The following is an 18,124-nucleotide window of genomic DNA, read 5'->3' as shown; positions in this document are numbered from 1 at the left end:
GCTGTTGGATCTCTGTATATTATTCTGTATTTCAGTCAGTGTATACTTAATTTCTATTTGGTCCTTTTTCATATCCTTGAGGGTCTCACTAAATTTCTCGGAGTTTTCTAGAAGATTCTTGAGTAACCTTATAACCGTTGTTTTGAACTCTATATCTAGTAGTTTGCTTCCCTCCATTTCTTTCATTTGTGACATGTTTCTTTGTTTCCGCACTTTGGCTGCTTCCCTGTGTTGATAGAGTGGCTTTGTGTGCTAGGTGTCCTATAGGGCCCAATGACTCAGCCTCCCCAATTACCTGAGGTGGATGCTCTTGGTGCACCCTTTTGTGGGCTGTGTGCACAGTCTTGTAGTTAAGCCTTGGTTGTTGTAGGTATCACTGGGAGGAATTGACCTCCAGACCAATTGGGTGGGAGGACCAGTTGTGTCTACAATGGGAGAACTGCTGTGTTGGAGACACCCTTATGGGGCAGGACTTGCTTCAGAGGGGCTTGGTGCTCACTGAGTCTGCCCCCTGAGTGTGTCTCTTATGGATCTGAAGAGTTGTAATCTGGTGTGGTCTCAGTCTGACCACTGCGTACACTGGCTCTTGGATCTCCAAGGAGGTGCAAAGTCAGCCACTGCCTGAGGCCACCCAGTAGGAGCTGCAGAGAGATCCACAGATTCCTCCTCTTTGTTTGGGGTTTTGAGGTGCCCAGACTAGGTGCAGCTGTGAAGCAATGCAGGCTGCTGAGGAAGCTTAGGCCTTCTGTTGGAAGCTCTGGGGTTCTTTGACCCAGCTGCAGTTTGTTGGGTTTTAGATTGCAAAAGGCCGGGCCATTCATATGCAAAAGCCTCTGTGCACAGCTTGAGTGGGGTTGTAAATTGGGTGGGGCAGGGTCTCAGGGAATCACAGAGTGGTGCAAACAGCAATGGTTGTCCATCAGCCCTGCTCCAGATAGGTCCCTGGGTCTCTGTGTCCCATGGCCCCGTGCAGGAACAATGATCACTGTGAGCACCTCTGAGAGAAAGCTGTCCTCCCGTTCTGGCCCCATGCCAGACAGTCCAGTTTCTCCCCATATGAGTCTGGGTCCCCAGAGTCTTGCCCAGAACTGGAGTTCAGAGCAGTTGGGAGTTTGTATCTCCCTCCCGATTGAAAAAGACCACAGCGCACCCAGTTTTCACCCCTTTGTACGCACCTCCGTGCCAGCTCTTCTGCACCTCTGCACCTCCTACCAGTCCAGATGCGCTTTTCTCTTTCCCTCTAGTTGTCGGACTTCCACTCAGCCAGCCTTCCCGTGGTTCTGGATGATATCCGTTTTGTCTTTTACTTGTAGTTTTGATGTGGTTGTGCAAGGCAGCAAGTTCAGGTGTTTACCTATGCCACCATCTTGGTTTCTCCAACATCTGGCTTTTCTTTAAATTGAACGAGAAAGATGAACTTAACAGGCTGAACAAAGGTGCCAGCTCCCTGGTGGGATGTCTCACAAAGGAATCTTCGTGCTTTTACCCTTCCATTGTGCTCGCTGACAGGTGAGCAGTAGCAGCCACAAAAGGTAGAAAAAAAATTTTGAAAGAGGACAATTTTGTCCATCACTTTTAAAATGTTCCTGTGCACGCTGGGCAATAGCCCGCCTCATGCGTTCATGCATTAGAATGGTCTGCGTCTTGAGGACCTGCCCCACCTCCTCATGCTGCCTGTCCTGTCTGCCTCAGACGCCCTTCCTCACTGCCGACCTGTTAACCCTCCAGGGTTCAGCTCCAGTGTCGCTGCATTGGCAGCCCTTCCTATCCCTGTCCCGCCAGGCTGGGCTGTCCTCTGTCACCGCCGCCGTGTCAGGTGTGTGGTGGGGTCTCGCTCCCTCACTGTGAGCTCTTTGAGGACAGGAACTGACGGAGCTGAGTGTCTGCAGCCGGGGACCCGGAGGACAGTGCCACGGAGCTGCTGCTTCCACGTCAGCAGTGACAGGAGGCCCGGGAGCCCGAGCAGGGAGGGGCTGATGCTGGCTTCCTTTTTAAAATAAATATAGGGTGTCCCAAAATTCATGCAAGATTTGCAATTGAATTGCAAAACTTGCATGAATTTTGGGACACCCTATATATATTCTTATTGATTTCAGAGAGGAAGGGAGAGGGAGAGAGAGATAGAAACATCAATTGATGAGAGAGAATCTTTGATTGCCTGCCTCCTGCACGCCCCCTACTGGGATTCCCGCAATCCCTGCATATGCCCGTGACTGGAATCAAACCTGGGACCCGTCAGTCCGCAGGCTGAGGCTCTATCCACTCAGCCAAACCTGCTGGGGCCACATAGTGTTTTCTGGGTGTCCAGTCCTTGTCTGCCCCCGGGGAGGAGAACATGAGTAACGCCTGGTCCTCATTCTCAAGGACGTTGCCATTGACGAGGCAGCTTCACGTGTGTCTCTCTCCTCTCACCTGGCCACACGCATGAAGCAGGGGCTCCCCGGGCCTGTGGGGCTCAGGGAGCCAGGGCCCAGCTTCAGGATAATATGGATGATGCCGGCAGCCTGGCAACGAGGGCTGGGACCAGTGGCCACTTCCCGTGAGGTTGGCAGGTGCTCTTGGCATGGAGTGCAGTGCCCTGCGCTCTGCAAACCAAGGTGCCGTCGGTGAGCCACCGTGATGACGGCACCAGCCCCCTGGGTTACATGCTCCCTGCCCACTCCCACTGCCCTGTAAACAGGGGGACAGGGAGATGGGGTCCCTGTTCTGGACACTAAACTCTTCGTGTCCAGCGTGTCTGAGCCAAGCTCCCCTCCCCACGTGTTGGGGAGACTGGGCCGGGCAGGGTGAGGGTGCTGGCTGAGCGCCTCCAGCTGGTGACTCCTCCAGCCTCCACCAGGCGATGCTGGTGGCAATGCCAGATCCCTGCCCCTGTGATTTTGGGGTTACTTTTCCCCTGAGTGGCGATTTTCCTCACATCCTGAGGGAGGCAGACTGGGTGGGGCTCACGTGGGGGCTGAGAAGGCTTATTGAACAAAGAATTTGTCCAAGACCCCACCTCCGAGCTTTCGTCATCCAGGTGATCTTTCTAGTGACATTGGGGGTCCATCTGAGCCCTACTAAATAGTCACTGAGTCTTTTGGGTCTCTAAGTGGGGTGATCTCAGCTCATGCCAAGAGGTGACCAGATCACCTCATGTGGCTTTGTAGCCCCCACCCCGGTTGTTTTGCCAGGAGACCCTGTTCACCGAGGCCACGACGTCCGTCTGGGGTCCTTTCTGCGTTCTTATCAGAAGGCCCTTTGGACAACGGGACTCCGTTCCTGTGGGTCTGGCATGATTCTGCTCCTCACAGGGGGTTGAGGTGTCCGGTGGCAGTCAGGCCAGTGAAAGGGGGAAGAACCAGGAGGAAGGCAGGTTACAGGAAAAACAAGACCAAAAATAACTGTAAACAGCGCCAGAGGCCAACTGTGACACTTGCTCTGAGTCTTGGCCCCTCCCCTGAGTGGCCTGGTGCAAGGCCTGCCTCTCCCCTCACCTTGGCTTCCTCTTCTCTGAAAACAGGCCTTTGCTGGGGGATCATGTCAGGCTCAGGTGTGTGGTCCTCATGCAATACCATCATCACTCTGCCGCCCCTCCCTGAAGAGGGGGGAGGTGGCCATGGCAACTCATGAACATCTGTCTGGGATAAGCAGGCCTCATGGAGGGGCCATGCTGGCCTCTGGGGTCCATGCCCAGCCCTGCCTTGGCGGGGTAAGGAGGGCAAAGAGGAAAAGCCCAACAGCTGCACCACTTATAGGCAGAGCCATTTCCTGCCTCTTTCTTGATCTGTAAAATCCAGGTGATGGTTCCTGGAGCCGGTCTGAGAATCAAATAGGAAAGGCCGGGAAGGTGCCCGCATGGTGCCTGGCACACACTCAGCCCTGCGTCCCTTCCGTTTTCAGACTTTTCTGTGTGACGGCGACACTGGGCTTCCTATAGAGAGATCTGCTGTCAAGGGGAAAGGGGCCCGGAGAGGAAACAGCCAGCTTCTCTCTCTTGACGCCCACAAACTTGTGCTCCCACAGACGGCCATGGCCACCAGGGAGGGCCTCCTCGGACAGGTCGCCGTCACTCCGATGCTCTGACTCTGCCACCAGGGACAGGTTCAGAGGGGCCTGATCTAAAGCGTCAGGGGAAACGCGGACACAGTGGCCTTGGGCCTCCCCCAGGGGCCAGGGGAGCAGAGCCTGCAGGGGACAGTAGACTCTGGGAGGGGAAGATGCTGGAGGGCTTCTCAGAGGAGGTGATCCCAGAGTTGGGCTTTGAAGGATGAGCATGTTGTTCCAAGTGGAGAAGCAGGTGCTCCTGGCAGAAGGACCTAGGAAAGCAAATGTCTGGAAACGGCCTGGGCGGGGCCTTCAATAAGAGCAGGTACCAAGGCAATGCAAGGAGGCAATGAGCATCTGCTGTGCTCAGGGATGTGCTCATTGCTGGGGACAGAAGGCTGACTAAGGGGGGCATTTGAGGGAGTGTGTGTGTGGTGGGGGTGGGGGGCCGGGGAGGGGATGAGAGAGGAGGGTTCTGGGGGCAAGCCCATGGGGTGGAGGGAGAAATTTACCCAGGATCCCATTGTCTGTCAATGCCAGGTCTTCCTTCTAGAAACCTGAGGGAGGCAGGATGGGCTGAGCGGAGGAGAAGGACCTCGGAGGTCAGACCTAGGGTTGCTCTAAGCCAGTGGTTCTCAACCTTGGCTGCACATTAGAATCACCTGGGAATCTTTTTAAAATCCTGATTTCTGGGCCTCGTCCTCCGGAAATTCTGTTTCTTTGTTACCAATGTTGTGGCCCCACCCCATAACAAAGAGACAGAATTTCCAGTGGACGAGGCCCAGAAATCAGGATTTTACAAAGATTCCCAGGTGATTCTAATGTGCAGCCAAGGTTGAGAACCACGGGTCTAAGGCGTCAGCAGGCAGGGCGGGGCTCGCCTGGCCTGGTGCAGGTTGGGTAATGTTCTTGACCCTGAGATTCTTAGAACCTGGGTATTTGCTTTCAGTTTTCCACACCCAGAGGTGTTTGTGCAGACACAGCTGCCCAGTGGATGTGCACAGCTAAGAACAAGTGGGTCTTGTTCCAAATCAGCCAGAGGGAGATCTAGGTAAGTTGGGAGGGTAGGAGCCCCTCCCCCTTCTTCTCATCCTCACACTTTCTAAGACAAGGATTATTGTCGCTATTGTATAGATGAGGGAAACCTAAGCTGGGGGAGAGTGGGTGGGGAGTGGCAATGTGCCTAAGGGCACCGTAGCAGTGGCAGAGCCCATATTGGAACCCAATTTGTCTGACGTTCCTCCCTACCCCAGTGCCCCTAAACAGTGGAGAGGGAGGGGGACACTGCTCAGGTGGGTTCACATCCTCCCTCCAGCTCAGCTCAGACCTGGACTCCCTGATACAGGAGCCAGTGACCCCAGAGGAAAGGGGGATGTAGGAGGATGTGGGGGAAGTAGGGGGATGTGGAGGAGGCAGAGGAGGGGGATGTGGGGGGACGTGGGGGGAAGTGGAGGAGGCAGACAGGAGAATGTGGGGAATGTGGAGGAGGTAGAGGAGGTGGGGGATGGTAGGTGAGTGATAGCCTCTGCTCCTTTTCACCTGGCTGCCCTGAGGCTACCCCTGGGGCTGCTGCTGAGGCTGATGGGGGCAAAGGATTTCCTTTGAGATTTCAAATCATGACATTTTTTCACTCACCCTTTCAGCTTAGTGCCGGGCCTTGTGGGAAACTGAGGCCCTGAGAGGGGAATGACTGGCCCCGGGTGCCACATTGAGACGCTGAGCAGGAGGTGGGTGGGCTCTGCCTCCCTGCTCTTTGCTGGCCTTGCTCATAGCCGTGGGGGATGGGAGACGTAGGAGGTGGTCCTGGGTGTCTGAGCTGGAGGAGCCTGAGCCCAGATCCCTGTGTCTGTACAGCAGAGACACCCCTGGGAGCTGCTGCCTTATTCACACCACATCCCCCTCAGCCTCCAGCACCAGGAGGGGTGGGCTCTCCTCTGCCCCCAGGAGCTGCCTGACGCTGGGCAAGCCCCTTCCCTGAGAATGATTTCTTCCTGTGTCTCCCCATGGTTAAGAATCTGGGTTCAGTCTCTCCATGCTGATCCGTAGGCTCCTGTGTGGTGTGGACAGCGAGTCACCTGTGGTCCACGTACCTACTGCACACAGTGCCCGGCCTCTCCTGCTCTGCTTTGGCTGATGGTCACCTTTACCGTCTTTAATTGTTACGAAGTCAAATCACTCACAGTTTCCCTTTATGGCTTCTGGGATTTGTGTCATCATTAGCTATGTTTCTGCAACTCAACATGAGTTTTAACATTTCTTTCCCCACGTTTATAGTTCTCATTTTGGTTAGATTCCTTTAGGATTGATTGATTTTGGAGGAACCTTTTGTGTTTGTTTGTTTGTTTGTTTGTTTTATTAATCCTCAGCGGAGGGTATTTTTTTCCATTGATTTTTAGAGAGAGTGGAAGGGAGGGAGGGAGGAAGAGGGAGAGGGAGATAAACATTGATGTGAGACATGCATCAATTGTTATCTCTCACATGTGCCCTGTGCCCTGACCTGGTTCGGGGGTATACCCTGCAAACCAGGTCCGCGCCCTTGACAAAGAATCAAACCCTCCACCCTTCAGTGCACAAGCTGATACCACACCCACTGGGCCACACCAGCCAGAGCTGTGCAAGCTTTTTGTTTCTTCTTCCTCCTCCCTTTCGTCTGCATCTGTGTCCTCTTCCTAATGCAGGACAGATGTAATGGTACCTACAGCCTTCAAGGAGTCTGGTGCAGGAAGCAAAGAGCCTGGCAGCAGGTAGTGAGCAGGAGTGGGAGGGGCTGAAAGGAAATGGGCCAGAGTCCCAGAGCTGGGCATGCCCACCTGGGGGAGGGGCGGCTTTGGGATGTCCTGCTCACGGCCAGGCGTCAGAATCAGTTTTTCATTTTTCTCTTCCTCTTTCTCCTCATATAAAAATGTGATGGCTGCAGGAAGGAAACAGGAGGAAATAAATGGAACTCTCAGAAAGCTGATAGAACTGCCAGAAGTACATTAAATCAGTGGGGGAAATTTGTGTGAAATCTGAGTCATAGTTTTTTCATCAAGATCAACAAGAAAACCAAATGGAGTGACTCAGTTGAGACTGAAAAAGGGTTCGCTGTGTGGTTGAGTGGCTGGTTGTTCTGTGTCCCTGCCATGGCACACACCCCAGGCTTGAGCCATCAGTGCCAAGAGCCCAGAGGGTGCCCGGGACAGTAGGGGCAGCAGAAAATAGACCTGGCCCTGTGTTTACAGATAAAAATGGTACACAGTTCCGTGGTTATTGGGAGAATGTGAGTCATTATTTGTAAAGTCTTAGAGCATTCCCGGGCAGAGCAAAGATACACAGGTGAGCCACCTTAGTATCAGCTATTAATATACAGTGGGGCCTTGACTTACGCATGTCCCGACTAACGAGTTTTTGGAGATATGAGCCGTCTCTCGGCCGATTTTTTGCTTTGAGTTGCGAGCTAAAATTCGGGTTACGAGCCAGCTTCAGATACCCCACCGCTAGTTGGCACAGCGAACGTCACAGTGAACGCCACAACATCAGCCCAGCATCACGTGTCTCACTCCTTCACTTTTTAATTTGACATATGAGTAATTTGAGTTACGAGCGCTGTCACAGAACGGATTAAACTCGTAAGTCAAGGCCCCACTGTACCGGCAAGTCCCTTGGCTCTCTTTTTCAGGCAGGTCTCAGAAGCGGTAACTGATAAATGCTGTTTTGCTTCTAACAATAAAACTACAGACAATCAGCATTTCCTTTCTTCCCTGGGCTCCAAGGTAAGATAGTCCAGACAGAACTGAGAGAGTCCTCTCCATGGAAAGGTCTGTTTCCCTCATGACTGTTCATAGAACAGAAATGATACAGAGTGTTTTCATTATTATTGATTTGAGATGGAGAGAGACAGAGAGAGGAACATCTATTGCTCCAGCCAGGGCCAGAGTGTTTTCTCACAATGACGGCCATAAGATGTGACTGTCGTCCCTTTACCTGCCCGTCCCATTTTGGAAAAATTTGACCTCAACACAGAGCCCGTGATTACAGTATTGCCCCATCCCAATGGGCACCAACACAAGGTGGACACTGACACTTCCTAAGAAAGAGCCCTCCTAGCGCTATGAGTCCATGTTATCCAACCAAAGGTTGGTCATCCACGCATCCTTCAAATTGACTTGTGATCAAAAGGGGGACCGTGGATGAAAAATGGGTTCTATGCAAAGTACCCTCACAGGGTGATGCGATCACAAATTTCTAGCTGGGCAGGTCATGGCGGGGGTCACATTCCAGGCATATACTTTTTAGTACAAGGTTTGTTTTCCTTAAGCAAGTCCTGCCCATTGTTTCTGTGCATCTAGGTGAACTCACCTTTGAAATAACCACTCTCCAGAGAGCACAATCTGGCCTGGCCGGTGTGGCTCAGTGGGTGAGTGTTGGCCCATGAATGAAAACGTTACCAGTTTGATTCCTAGTCAGGGCACATGCTCGGGCTTTGGGCTTGAAACCCAGCAGAGGGCATGTAGGGGGCAGCCACTGGATGCTTCTCTCTCATCGATGTTTCCATCTCTCTCTTCCATTTCCTTCCTCTCTGTAAAGAAAATATAAATATTTCTGGGTGTTATTTGTTTTTAAAGAATAGACCACACTCTTGTTGACTGTCCTGTAATCCAATCCCCACCTGCTTTCTCCCAACTTCATGTAACCTTCCTTACATCCCCTCCTTCATTTCAGATGCAGAGAAGATGCTGAGACACTGTTATTCTCCAGAGCATTTTAGATCTCATGCAGTTTGGCTCAAATAAACTTTCCCAAAAATCCTTTAAGAAAAATTACAGCCTTAAAAAGGAAGGGCTCTGGCCCATGTTCTAACCTGCATGACCCTTGAGGACACTATGCTAAGTGAAATAAAGCCATCTCAGGACGGTAAACGTTGTGTGATTCCACTTAAATGAAGCACTCGAATCCATAGAGATGGGAAGTAGAATGGCAGTTTCCAGGGGCTGGGAGGTGGGGGAATGTTTAGTGGGTACACAGTTTCTGTTTTATAAGATGAAGAGAGCTCTGGAGACTGGTGCACAACAGTGAAAATATAATTTAACACTATTGAACTGTACCCTTAAAAATGGTTAAGGTGGTTAGTTATATGTTGTGCATGTTTTAGCATAATAAAAAGAATTTTAAAAAGAAAGATGTGTGTGTGTGTTTAAAAAGTACTCTGAACTAGAGGATGGAAAAGATGGACACCTCATATCCTGTGAGCGTGAATGTAAATTGGTGCAATTTGTTCGCATTAGAGTGTGACTCTAGGCATAAAGGAATTTTTATATGTTGATATCCTCTGTCCCAGTCATTCTATTTATTAAATATCTTAAGGGAAGCAATCTCAAATGCAGATGAACTTTATGCCTGAAGGATGTTTCTGCACTATTTTCACAAAGAACTGGAAAGATGCTAACATCTACCAGTGGGCATGGGAAGCAGAGAGGACCGGGCAGCGTCAGGAGGGCTGGGCAGTCCACAGCAGGTCTGCAGGGCTGGGGCCAGGGCCGCAGGACCCCAGGGCCTTAGGGGATGAGGGTCTTGCAGAAGCAAGAGGGGTGCAGGCTTGGGAAGCTACAGCCCCAGGAATTTATCACCACAGAGACTTGGCATAGGGTGCAAGACATCGTTTGGGAATGAGAAGAGTCATTGACAAGTAACACAGATACATTAATAAATGTTTTTGTATATAAAAGAGAGTCGAGCGTAGTCCTCACAAACATGGGATTGGGACCAGGAAGACTTGGACTGGAGTCCTAGCTCTAGCACTACTGTGAAACTGGGGATAACCCGAGTTTAGGTGAAAACCTAGAGCTTGTGATGGTTTCCTCCACGTCCCAATGGGAGCCACCATGGCGCCGACCACGTGGAATGTGTGGGAGTATTTGATGAGGGAACTCATAAGGAGCCTGTGGTAGACACACCATCAATATTAGCTGAGTGATTAGTCAACACAAATGTCCCCAACCTCAAGTCATTTCCAAAACATTCCTGCCCATCTTTCCTTCCCATCTTTCGTGTTTTATTGCTTCCTGGTTTTATTCCCTCTTTGGTTTTATGACTCCTCAGCTGTGTGTTTCCTTGCCTGATGGTCTTCTCATTGTGCCACCACAGGACAATGGGATTGTCACTTGGCTTAGAGTACGCTGGAGTGAGGTGAGTACCTTCTCTTAAATAGTACCCAGCAGAGGCTGGCAGACAGGAAAACACAGTGGATTGAGTCCATCTTGGCACTTGCGGCCTTCCCTGAAAGAAACACCAGAAACAGAGCCCCTCGCTGGTCCCTGTTGCTCAGCTGGCTCCCCTCCAACCCCACAATTTGTTTTCGCTTCCCCAAGGGTGAAGTGACACCTTCTTCCAGCTGGACACAGACTGGTGAGCTGAAGGGGAAACTCTGAGATCCCACTGCTGACACCATGACCTCAGAAGCTGACAGGATCTGCCCAGGTAGTCAACTTCCTTCTCTCTAGCTGGTTCCTGCTCATGATCTAGAATTGAGGGAGGTGCCTCCAGGATGGTTTAGGCAACACAGGAATCAAGAACCTGAAAGGAAATGAATGAGTGTCCCTGAGCCTCCAAGGGGGACCAAGGGGAGTCCCCTCAACCAGAAGTCTATGTGGGGACCTCCTTCCTAACTCTCTCCTCAGGCTGCTCACTGCCTCCCATCTTCTGCAACTCATGCAATGACTCCAACAAGGCCAGGACAGCCCATAGGAGGTGGGAATTTCTTGTTCACTGTACCTGGAACCTGCTAGCTCCTGTAGAAACCTTCCCCTCCAAAGAACTGCCATCTACCACAGCTGTGCTGGGTCCCTGACCTGTGCTCCCAATTATAAACACCTGCGTATCAGGTGTGACCCTCAGGCATGAACTTCTTCTGATGATCTCAGATACCCCTGCAGAGGCCCACTTTGTTATTTCCCACACCCACCCACATCCTAGCCCACAAATACACAGAGGCAGTGCTCTGGGTTCCCTCCATCTAAACCCAGGTTTACTTTCTCCCTCAGGGGGTGTAGCAAGAAAAGGAAAAAATACCCCTCCAACCACCCAAATCAACACTTCATTGCCTAGGCAACCAAATCACCCCCCAGGAGAGGATAAAACTTGTTCCTGTTGCAGCATAAGGGAGGAGAGGACAGATCAGAAGCCTGCAGCTCCTGAGCAGACTCTCAGGTCCATTCCTGAGGATAAACAAGATGAGCTCTTGTTTAAGGAGTGGGCGAGGGTGGGGTCAGAGGTGCTTACTAGGGGCTGTGGCCCCTGAGACCAGCCTGGAGGGGGGAGAGCTGATACTGATTGATCACAGGATTGGAGCTGAGGCTCCAACCCCCACCCACCTGAAGACACCCCTCCACTGCCACCTTGGAGCACCTGTGAGAAGCAGAAAGAATCCTCTTTGCCTGGTAGTTTTACTCCATCAGTGGTGTGTGATCTGAAACATTATTTTCAAATTTTATAAAAATCCCATAGGTGAACTCTAGGGTAGAATTCAGAAATCTCATGAACTTTTGAAACATAAGGAGGCTTCCACCTACTGTAAGGAAATGTCTGATGGTTGGTCTTGGATTGCATCTTTGAGCTTTCTGCTTCTTGGTTTGGGCCTTCTTTTCCTGTCTGAGTTTCACTTTCTTTTCTGTGAAATACGAATAATATGTCTTGTGTGTAAATGGCAGGAAACACATATCCATCCTGTCTCTGCACACACAAAAAATACACCAGTCCCCAGTCCCTTATCTGAATTTTCAGAGTCTCCCAAATCCCTGAGAGTCACACATTTTTTAAAAGATTTATAAAAGTTATTGATTTAGAGAAAGAGAGAGAGAGAGAGAGAGAGAGAGAGAGAGAGAGAGAGAGAGAAATAGAAACAAGTTGGGGAGGGAGAGAACTAGTGTCTCTCCCTCATCTCATGAGGACACCATTCATATTGGATTAGGTCTCACACTTATGACCTCATTTAACCTTATAAAATACAGTCACATGGGGGCTGGCCATTGTTGCTCAGTGATTGACAATTGACCCATGAACCAAGAGGTCACTGGTTCAATTCCCATTCAGGGCACATGCCTGGGTTTCGAGTTTGATCTCCAGTAGTGGGCTAGCAGAAGGCAACTGATTTATGCTTGTTTCATATTGATGATTCCACCTCTATACTTTGCCCTTCCTCTCTATATAAAAAGCAATAAAAACATATTAAAAATAAATGAAAAAGTACAGTCACATGGGGTATCAGGCCTGCAATATATAAATTTGGGGGGACAGTTCTGTCCATAACACCAGGCGACTCAACAAAAGTACCCCAGATTTTTAAAAAAAGTCCCCTAGATGACAGCTGCTCAGGAAGATGAACATTTAACCACCTTGTTTATACTCAATTCCATTTTCATTCTACCACAATTTGTTCTAACCTTATTCTTTTTTCTTTCCATCTAGAGGGCAAAGACTTTGTTGAAGTCATTGAATATTTAATGGACCCAAGGAACAAAGAAAAACTGCAACGCCTGCTCAGTGATGAACCCTGGAAGAGATTTGTAGCTGCAGCCAAGTTGTCTAGGTAACCTCCAGGGGATGCCTGTATTGTCACCCCATCTCCCCTGCATCTAGATTCCTCTGGCAGGCACACTCCTCCAGGCAGGGTCCTGTGCTTGGGGTTGAAGAAGTTCTTTCTCAACAGTCCATGAGGAACATTTCCTTCATATTATTTGTTGGCAGAGAAGGGCCCCGGTTGAGAGGAGATGAGGCCTGCCGGGAGAAGGTTACGTGACCGTGGGCTGTTACTTAACCACTCTCTGTCTTATTCATCATTTCTATTTCATTGTGAGGAAAATAGGATAATTCGTGTAAACTGTTTAGCCTAATGACTGACACATAGTAGGTGGGCAGTTAACATGAACTTTTAAAAAGATGCTGGGAATAGACAGGGCCCAAGCGTCTTCCTGTTGGATATGAGAACCACATAGGACTTCCTGTGGGACAAGCCAGAAAATTCCTGGCACAGTGTGTGTCCCTGGGGATTGTGGCTAGAGAGCCTGCTCTCCCTAAGAAAGGGATTGTACAGACTCTGCAGGGTCCTGCTGGCCTGGAAGGCGGAGAGCTGGAGTGAAGCTGGACTATGTTGTGTTGAAAACTAACTGTATCTCCACCCAACTCTAGGGCTGTGGGCTTATGTCATCTCCCTCTTCAATGGAATGGCAAGACTGTCTGATATGACTATGGTGAAAGCCTTGGGGTGAACTGCATGATCAAGGGTGAAAAAGCAAGTGCAGCCATCTTGTCCAGAGGCCCAGAGAGACCTGAAGCAGGGTCAGAGCCCAGATTTGGATGGAGCCAAGGTGGTCCTGGTGGGAGGATTGGTAGGAAGGCTTGGCAGCGGGGCTGGGACTAGAGTGAGGCAGTTGAGGCACCTGGGCACAGGACTGAGGAGGGCAGGGGCCTAATAATGGAGGGCCGAGCAGGGGCAGGGGGCACATTTCTTCCTTCTCTGATTTGATCCCCTCACTGCTGGGGGTAGAGGATCCTGGGTGATTATGTCCTCCACACCCTGACTGTGGGCTGGAGGGCCCCTGACCTCCTTGTGGGACCCTCTTCTGTTCTCCCTGGAGTAACCCTGACGAGAGGGAAGGCAGTGTGGCTTGGTGACCGCTTACAGTCAGAATGGGCGGCTGCCAATGTGATGTAATCTCAGAGACTCTGAGTAGATGCACATGTTCCCACCATAGAGAACAGGGCTTCTTGCACTAGCTCATCCAACCAGTGGTTTCAGCTTTAGCAATTTATACACCTGCCTTCGTTAATCACCTGTCATTCATTATTACAGGGATGAAGCAGATGCACTCTATGAAGACCTGAGCCAGCTGGAAGCACTCATGGCCGTGGAGGACAAAGACATGTTCTCAGCAGACCAGCTGTATGTGGATACCTTTATGAAGGCGTTTCCTCATGTGAAACAGGACCTTGAGGAATGCATAGGAAAGCTCTACGCACTTGCAGGTGAGGTTGACAAGGTTCACAAGGACTGCACCATCACCCAAGTGGCGGCCTCTTCCACGGGCATTGTGTCTGGCATTCTGACCATTGTTGGCCTGTCTCTGGCACCTGTGACAGCAGGAGCTAGTCTGGTTCTTTGGGCAACTGGGGTGGGACTGGGGGCAGCAGCTTCTGTGACCAGTGTGACCGCCGGCATAGTGGACTTTGCAAAGAAAAAGTCAGCAAAAGCCGAAGCCAGCCGCCTAGTGTCAAGTGGCAATGACACAGGGAACTTGGTCATGGAGGATCTACATCGCAACACATTCAAAATTGGGCTCCTCTTAAAAAAGTGCAGCCAATCCCTGGTAGATATTTTGGAGAATTGCCAGGCCTTCAGGCTGGCCAAATCCAATCCTCTCTTTGCTGCTGAGGCTACAAGTGTCATGCGCACTGGGGCAATCTCAGGCCAAAGCAGCAAGCAGCTGCAGAAAGCTTTTGCTGGCACTGCTCTCACAATGAGCAAAGGAGCCAGAATCGCTGGTATAGCCACTGCAGGTTTTTTTCTTCTCGTGGATGTAATCCAGCTAGTGAAAGAGTCAAAGCACTTACATGAGGGCGCAAAGGCTCCGTCGGCTGAAGAGTTGAGGCAGCAGGCCCAGGAGCTGGAGAGCATGTTGAAAGAAATCACCTGCATTCACAAAAGTCTACAGGAGGAACTGACTGTTTTCCCAGATGTAGGGAGTGGCTATAGGGTTAAGCCTCAGACTGACCTGTAGCAGAGCCACAAACAAGTCCCAGCAAGGAGGGCAGAGCACTCCTAAAATAATTACGCTTAACCTTATAGTCCTCCCTAGTTCCTTCCTAGGTAGCTGATGGGCTGTGGGAGGTGCAACCAGTGCTACCAAAAAAGGTGAAACTCACAAGAACATTGTAAACATGTTGACCACTTCCCTTGTTTTGCTTTGTGTGCTCTGACTATAAAATAAAGCTTCAGCTTCAGGCTGGGTCACTGTTTCCTGATCCAGGCACAGTGATCTGACCTATTCCCAGCTGTATTCTCTGGTCTGTCTTTTTTAACCCTTCACTACCGCTCCTCAGCCTCACTGAACCTGGTTGTGCTGGCGCGAAACACCCAGACAGTGCAGGGAGCAGGGTGTGTGGGAGACAAAGGCATGGACTTATCTTATTAGATGGTTAAAGTGGGCAAGATAAAAGTGATGGCATTTCGTGTTAAGGAGTTTTGTATTTCTATAGCTGAGCACAGCAAAGGAGGGTTTCATGCAGATGGCAAGTGGGTCAAAGAGAAAGAAGGAACCTGGAGCCTGGAATCAGGGAAGAGAGAGGACAAGAGTTGGGGTGATTGGGGAAGCTTTATTTTGGCTAAAGAAGACATTGGGGTCATGAATAAAGTAAGAGAAGTGGAGGAATAAGCACTGAGAAGGCCCTGACTACTAAACAGTTGACAATGGAAGAAGGAGAAAGAGTTTGAGTTGCTGGGATATGGGAGTTACAGTGGCTCCTGGACTGGCCCTCCCCGGGTTCACCGTCCCAGCAGGAACCCCGTCTCTCCCTGGTCCTGGTCTCTAGCCCTGCTTTCCAGTTCCAGCTCGTCTTTGTCCTCCAGGGTACATCTTAGGTAGGCAGTGACTTTTTTTTTTCTAAATTACTATCTATAGTTTAATGAAAAATAGTAATGATTATGTAACCAAATAGCTAAAAGTATAATCGCAGGTGTTTTAATAATTCCCTGATTAGTACACAATCCACAGAGCAACATGCCTATATGAATAGATCAAGTACATTGGCCTTGAAACACTATGGGTGGCATAGGAGTGGTCCAAGCAATTATTCAAGAGACCCAAGTATGGTCACATCTACCGAAGCAAAACCAGAGATTACAGACATTTTCTTATGTCTTACATAGAAATTCATATATGTTATTGGACAGACAGTAGTTAGTTATTCATACTTCATTAAGAAAATAAATTCTAAAAGATAATGACTTGTTTATTATTCATTTTGTATACCTGCATAGGCACAAGCTAAAGGCATTGAAGTTCTCACTATTAGAAATAATAACCAATTAATATATGGTCATTCATGCTTCCTCTTACTTTCTCTTTCAGAACCTACCAAACCTTACATTGTCAATGCAGTAAGAATGATAGAACAAATTTTCAATTAGGGAGCTCAAGGCATAAGTCTAGAAACATACTATTAAATGGTTGGTGTTGGGGATACATCAGGAAACAAAGATAAAAAACCTTCATGGACCTCACAATCTCAGATTTGTGTTGAAATAGGTACAGTTATGGCTTTTCGAGTTATGAATGAAGCTGCTCAAATACATATTCATAATAAAGTATGTTCTTAAAAAACTGCATTAGTAGCCAGGGGATTTGTATGTTCTGTTTTTGTTTTTGTTTCTTTGCTACTTATTTTTTTAAATTTGATTTTATTGTTTAAATTATTACAATTAGTAGTACATATGTCTCCTTTTTTTCCCCATTGACCTTCCCCTGGTCTCCCCTACCCCCCAGCACATTCCTTCACCTCCCCCGCCGCCCCCAGTGTCTTGTGTACATTGGTAATGCTCATATGCATGCATACAAGTTCTTTGGTTGATCTTGTGTCCCCCTCCCAACTCTCCCCAGCCTTCCTGCTGTAGTTTGACAGTCTGTTTAATGCTGCTCTGTCTCTATATCTATTTTTGTTCATCAGTTTATAATGGTCTTTATTATCCATAAATGAGTGAGATTGTGTGGTATTTTTCTTTCACTTCCTGCCTTATTTCACTTAGCACCATGCTCTCCAGTTCCATCCATGCTGTTGGAAATGGTAAGAATTCCTTCTTTTTTACAGCAGCATAGTATTCCATTGTGTAGATGTACCACCGTTTTTTAATCCACTCATATGCTAATGGGCACTTAGACTGTTTCCAAATATTAGCTGTTGTAAATTGTGCTGCTATGAACATAGGGGTGCATATATCCTTTCTGATTGGTGTTTCTGGTTTCTTGGGATATATTCCTAGCAGTGAGATTAATGGGTCAAATGGGAATTCCACTTTTAACTTTTTGAGGAAACTCCATACTGTCTTCCATACTGGCTGCACCAGTCTGCATTCCCACCAGCAGTGTATGAGTGTTCCTATTTCTCCGCATCCTCTCCAGCACTTATCGTTTTTTTTGATTTGTTGATGATCTTCAGTTGGTCTCTTATATCCCCATCCAAAACTCCCCAGCCTTCCCGCTGTAATTTGGCAGTCTGTTTGATGCTTCTCTGCCTCTGTATCTATCTTTTCGTTCATCAGGTTATAATGTTCTTTATTATCCATAAATGAGTGAGATCGTGTGGTATTTTTCTTTCATTGACTGGCTTATTTCACTTAGCATCATGCTCTCCAGTTCCATCCATGCTGCTGTAAATGGTAAGAATTCCTTTTTTTTTTTATAGCAGTATAGTATTCCATTGTGTAGATGTACCATAGTTTTCTAATCCGCTCATCTGCTGATGGGCTTTTAAGCTGTTTCCAAATCTTAGCTATTGTAAATTGTGCTTCTATGAACATAAGGGTGTATATATCCTTTCTGACTGGTGTTTCTGTTTTCTTGGGATATATTCCTAGAAGTGGTATTACCGGGACAAATGGAAGTTTCATTATTAAATTTTTGAGGAAACACCATACTGTTTTCCACAATGGCTGCACCAGTCTACATTCCAACCAGCAGTGAAGGAGGGTTCCTTTTTCTCCGAATCCTCTTCAGCACTTGTCATTGGTTGATTTGGTGTTTCTGTAGTATTCCATTGTGTAGATGTACCATAGTTTTCTAATCCACTCATCTGCTGATGGGCTTTTAAGCTATTTCCAAATCTTAGCTATTGTAAACTGTGCTGTCAGATAGCCATTCTGACAGGTGTGAGGTGGTACCTCATTGTTGTTTTGATTTGCATCTCTCTGATGATTAGTGACTGAGCATGTTTTCATGTGTCTCTTGGCTTTCGGAATGTCCTCTTTCTAAATGTGTCTTTTTAGGTCCTTTGCCCAGTTTTTGATTGGGTTATCTTCCTTTTGTTAAGTTGTATGAGTTCCCTGTAAATGTTGGAAATTAAACTCTTTTCA

The 18,124-nt window shown here is 48.7% G+C and overlaps 1 protein-coding gene across 1 annotated transcript in view; it reads left to right on the top strand.

Moving 5' to 3' along the window:
• LOC308512803 (apolipoprotein L2-like) overlaps positions 1-14,777 on the top strand; it is a gene marked incomplete at both ends in the record, with an annotated part of 31,910 nt that extends 17,133 nt beyond the window's left edge. The window contains 2 exons of the mRNA XM_081082468.1: positions 12,469-12,589; positions 13,853-14,777. Coding sequence (XP_080938594.1) covers positions 12,469-12,589; positions 13,853-14,777 — 1,046 coding nt within the window. The remainder of the gene's footprint in view (positions 1-12,468; positions 12,590-13,852) is intronic.
• Between the last annotated feature and the right edge of the window lie 3,347 nt (positions 14,778-18,124).

Source organism: Myotis nattereri (genome assembly GCF_964212035.1).
Source record: "Myotis nattereri genome assembly, chromosome: 2".
NCBI classification, from domain to species: Eukaryota; Metazoa; Chordata; class Mammalia; order Chiroptera; family Vespertilionidae; genus Myotis; species Myotis nattereri.
Note: the sequence above shows the minus strand (reverse complement) of the source record. Positions and strands in the feature narration are given on the sequence as shown.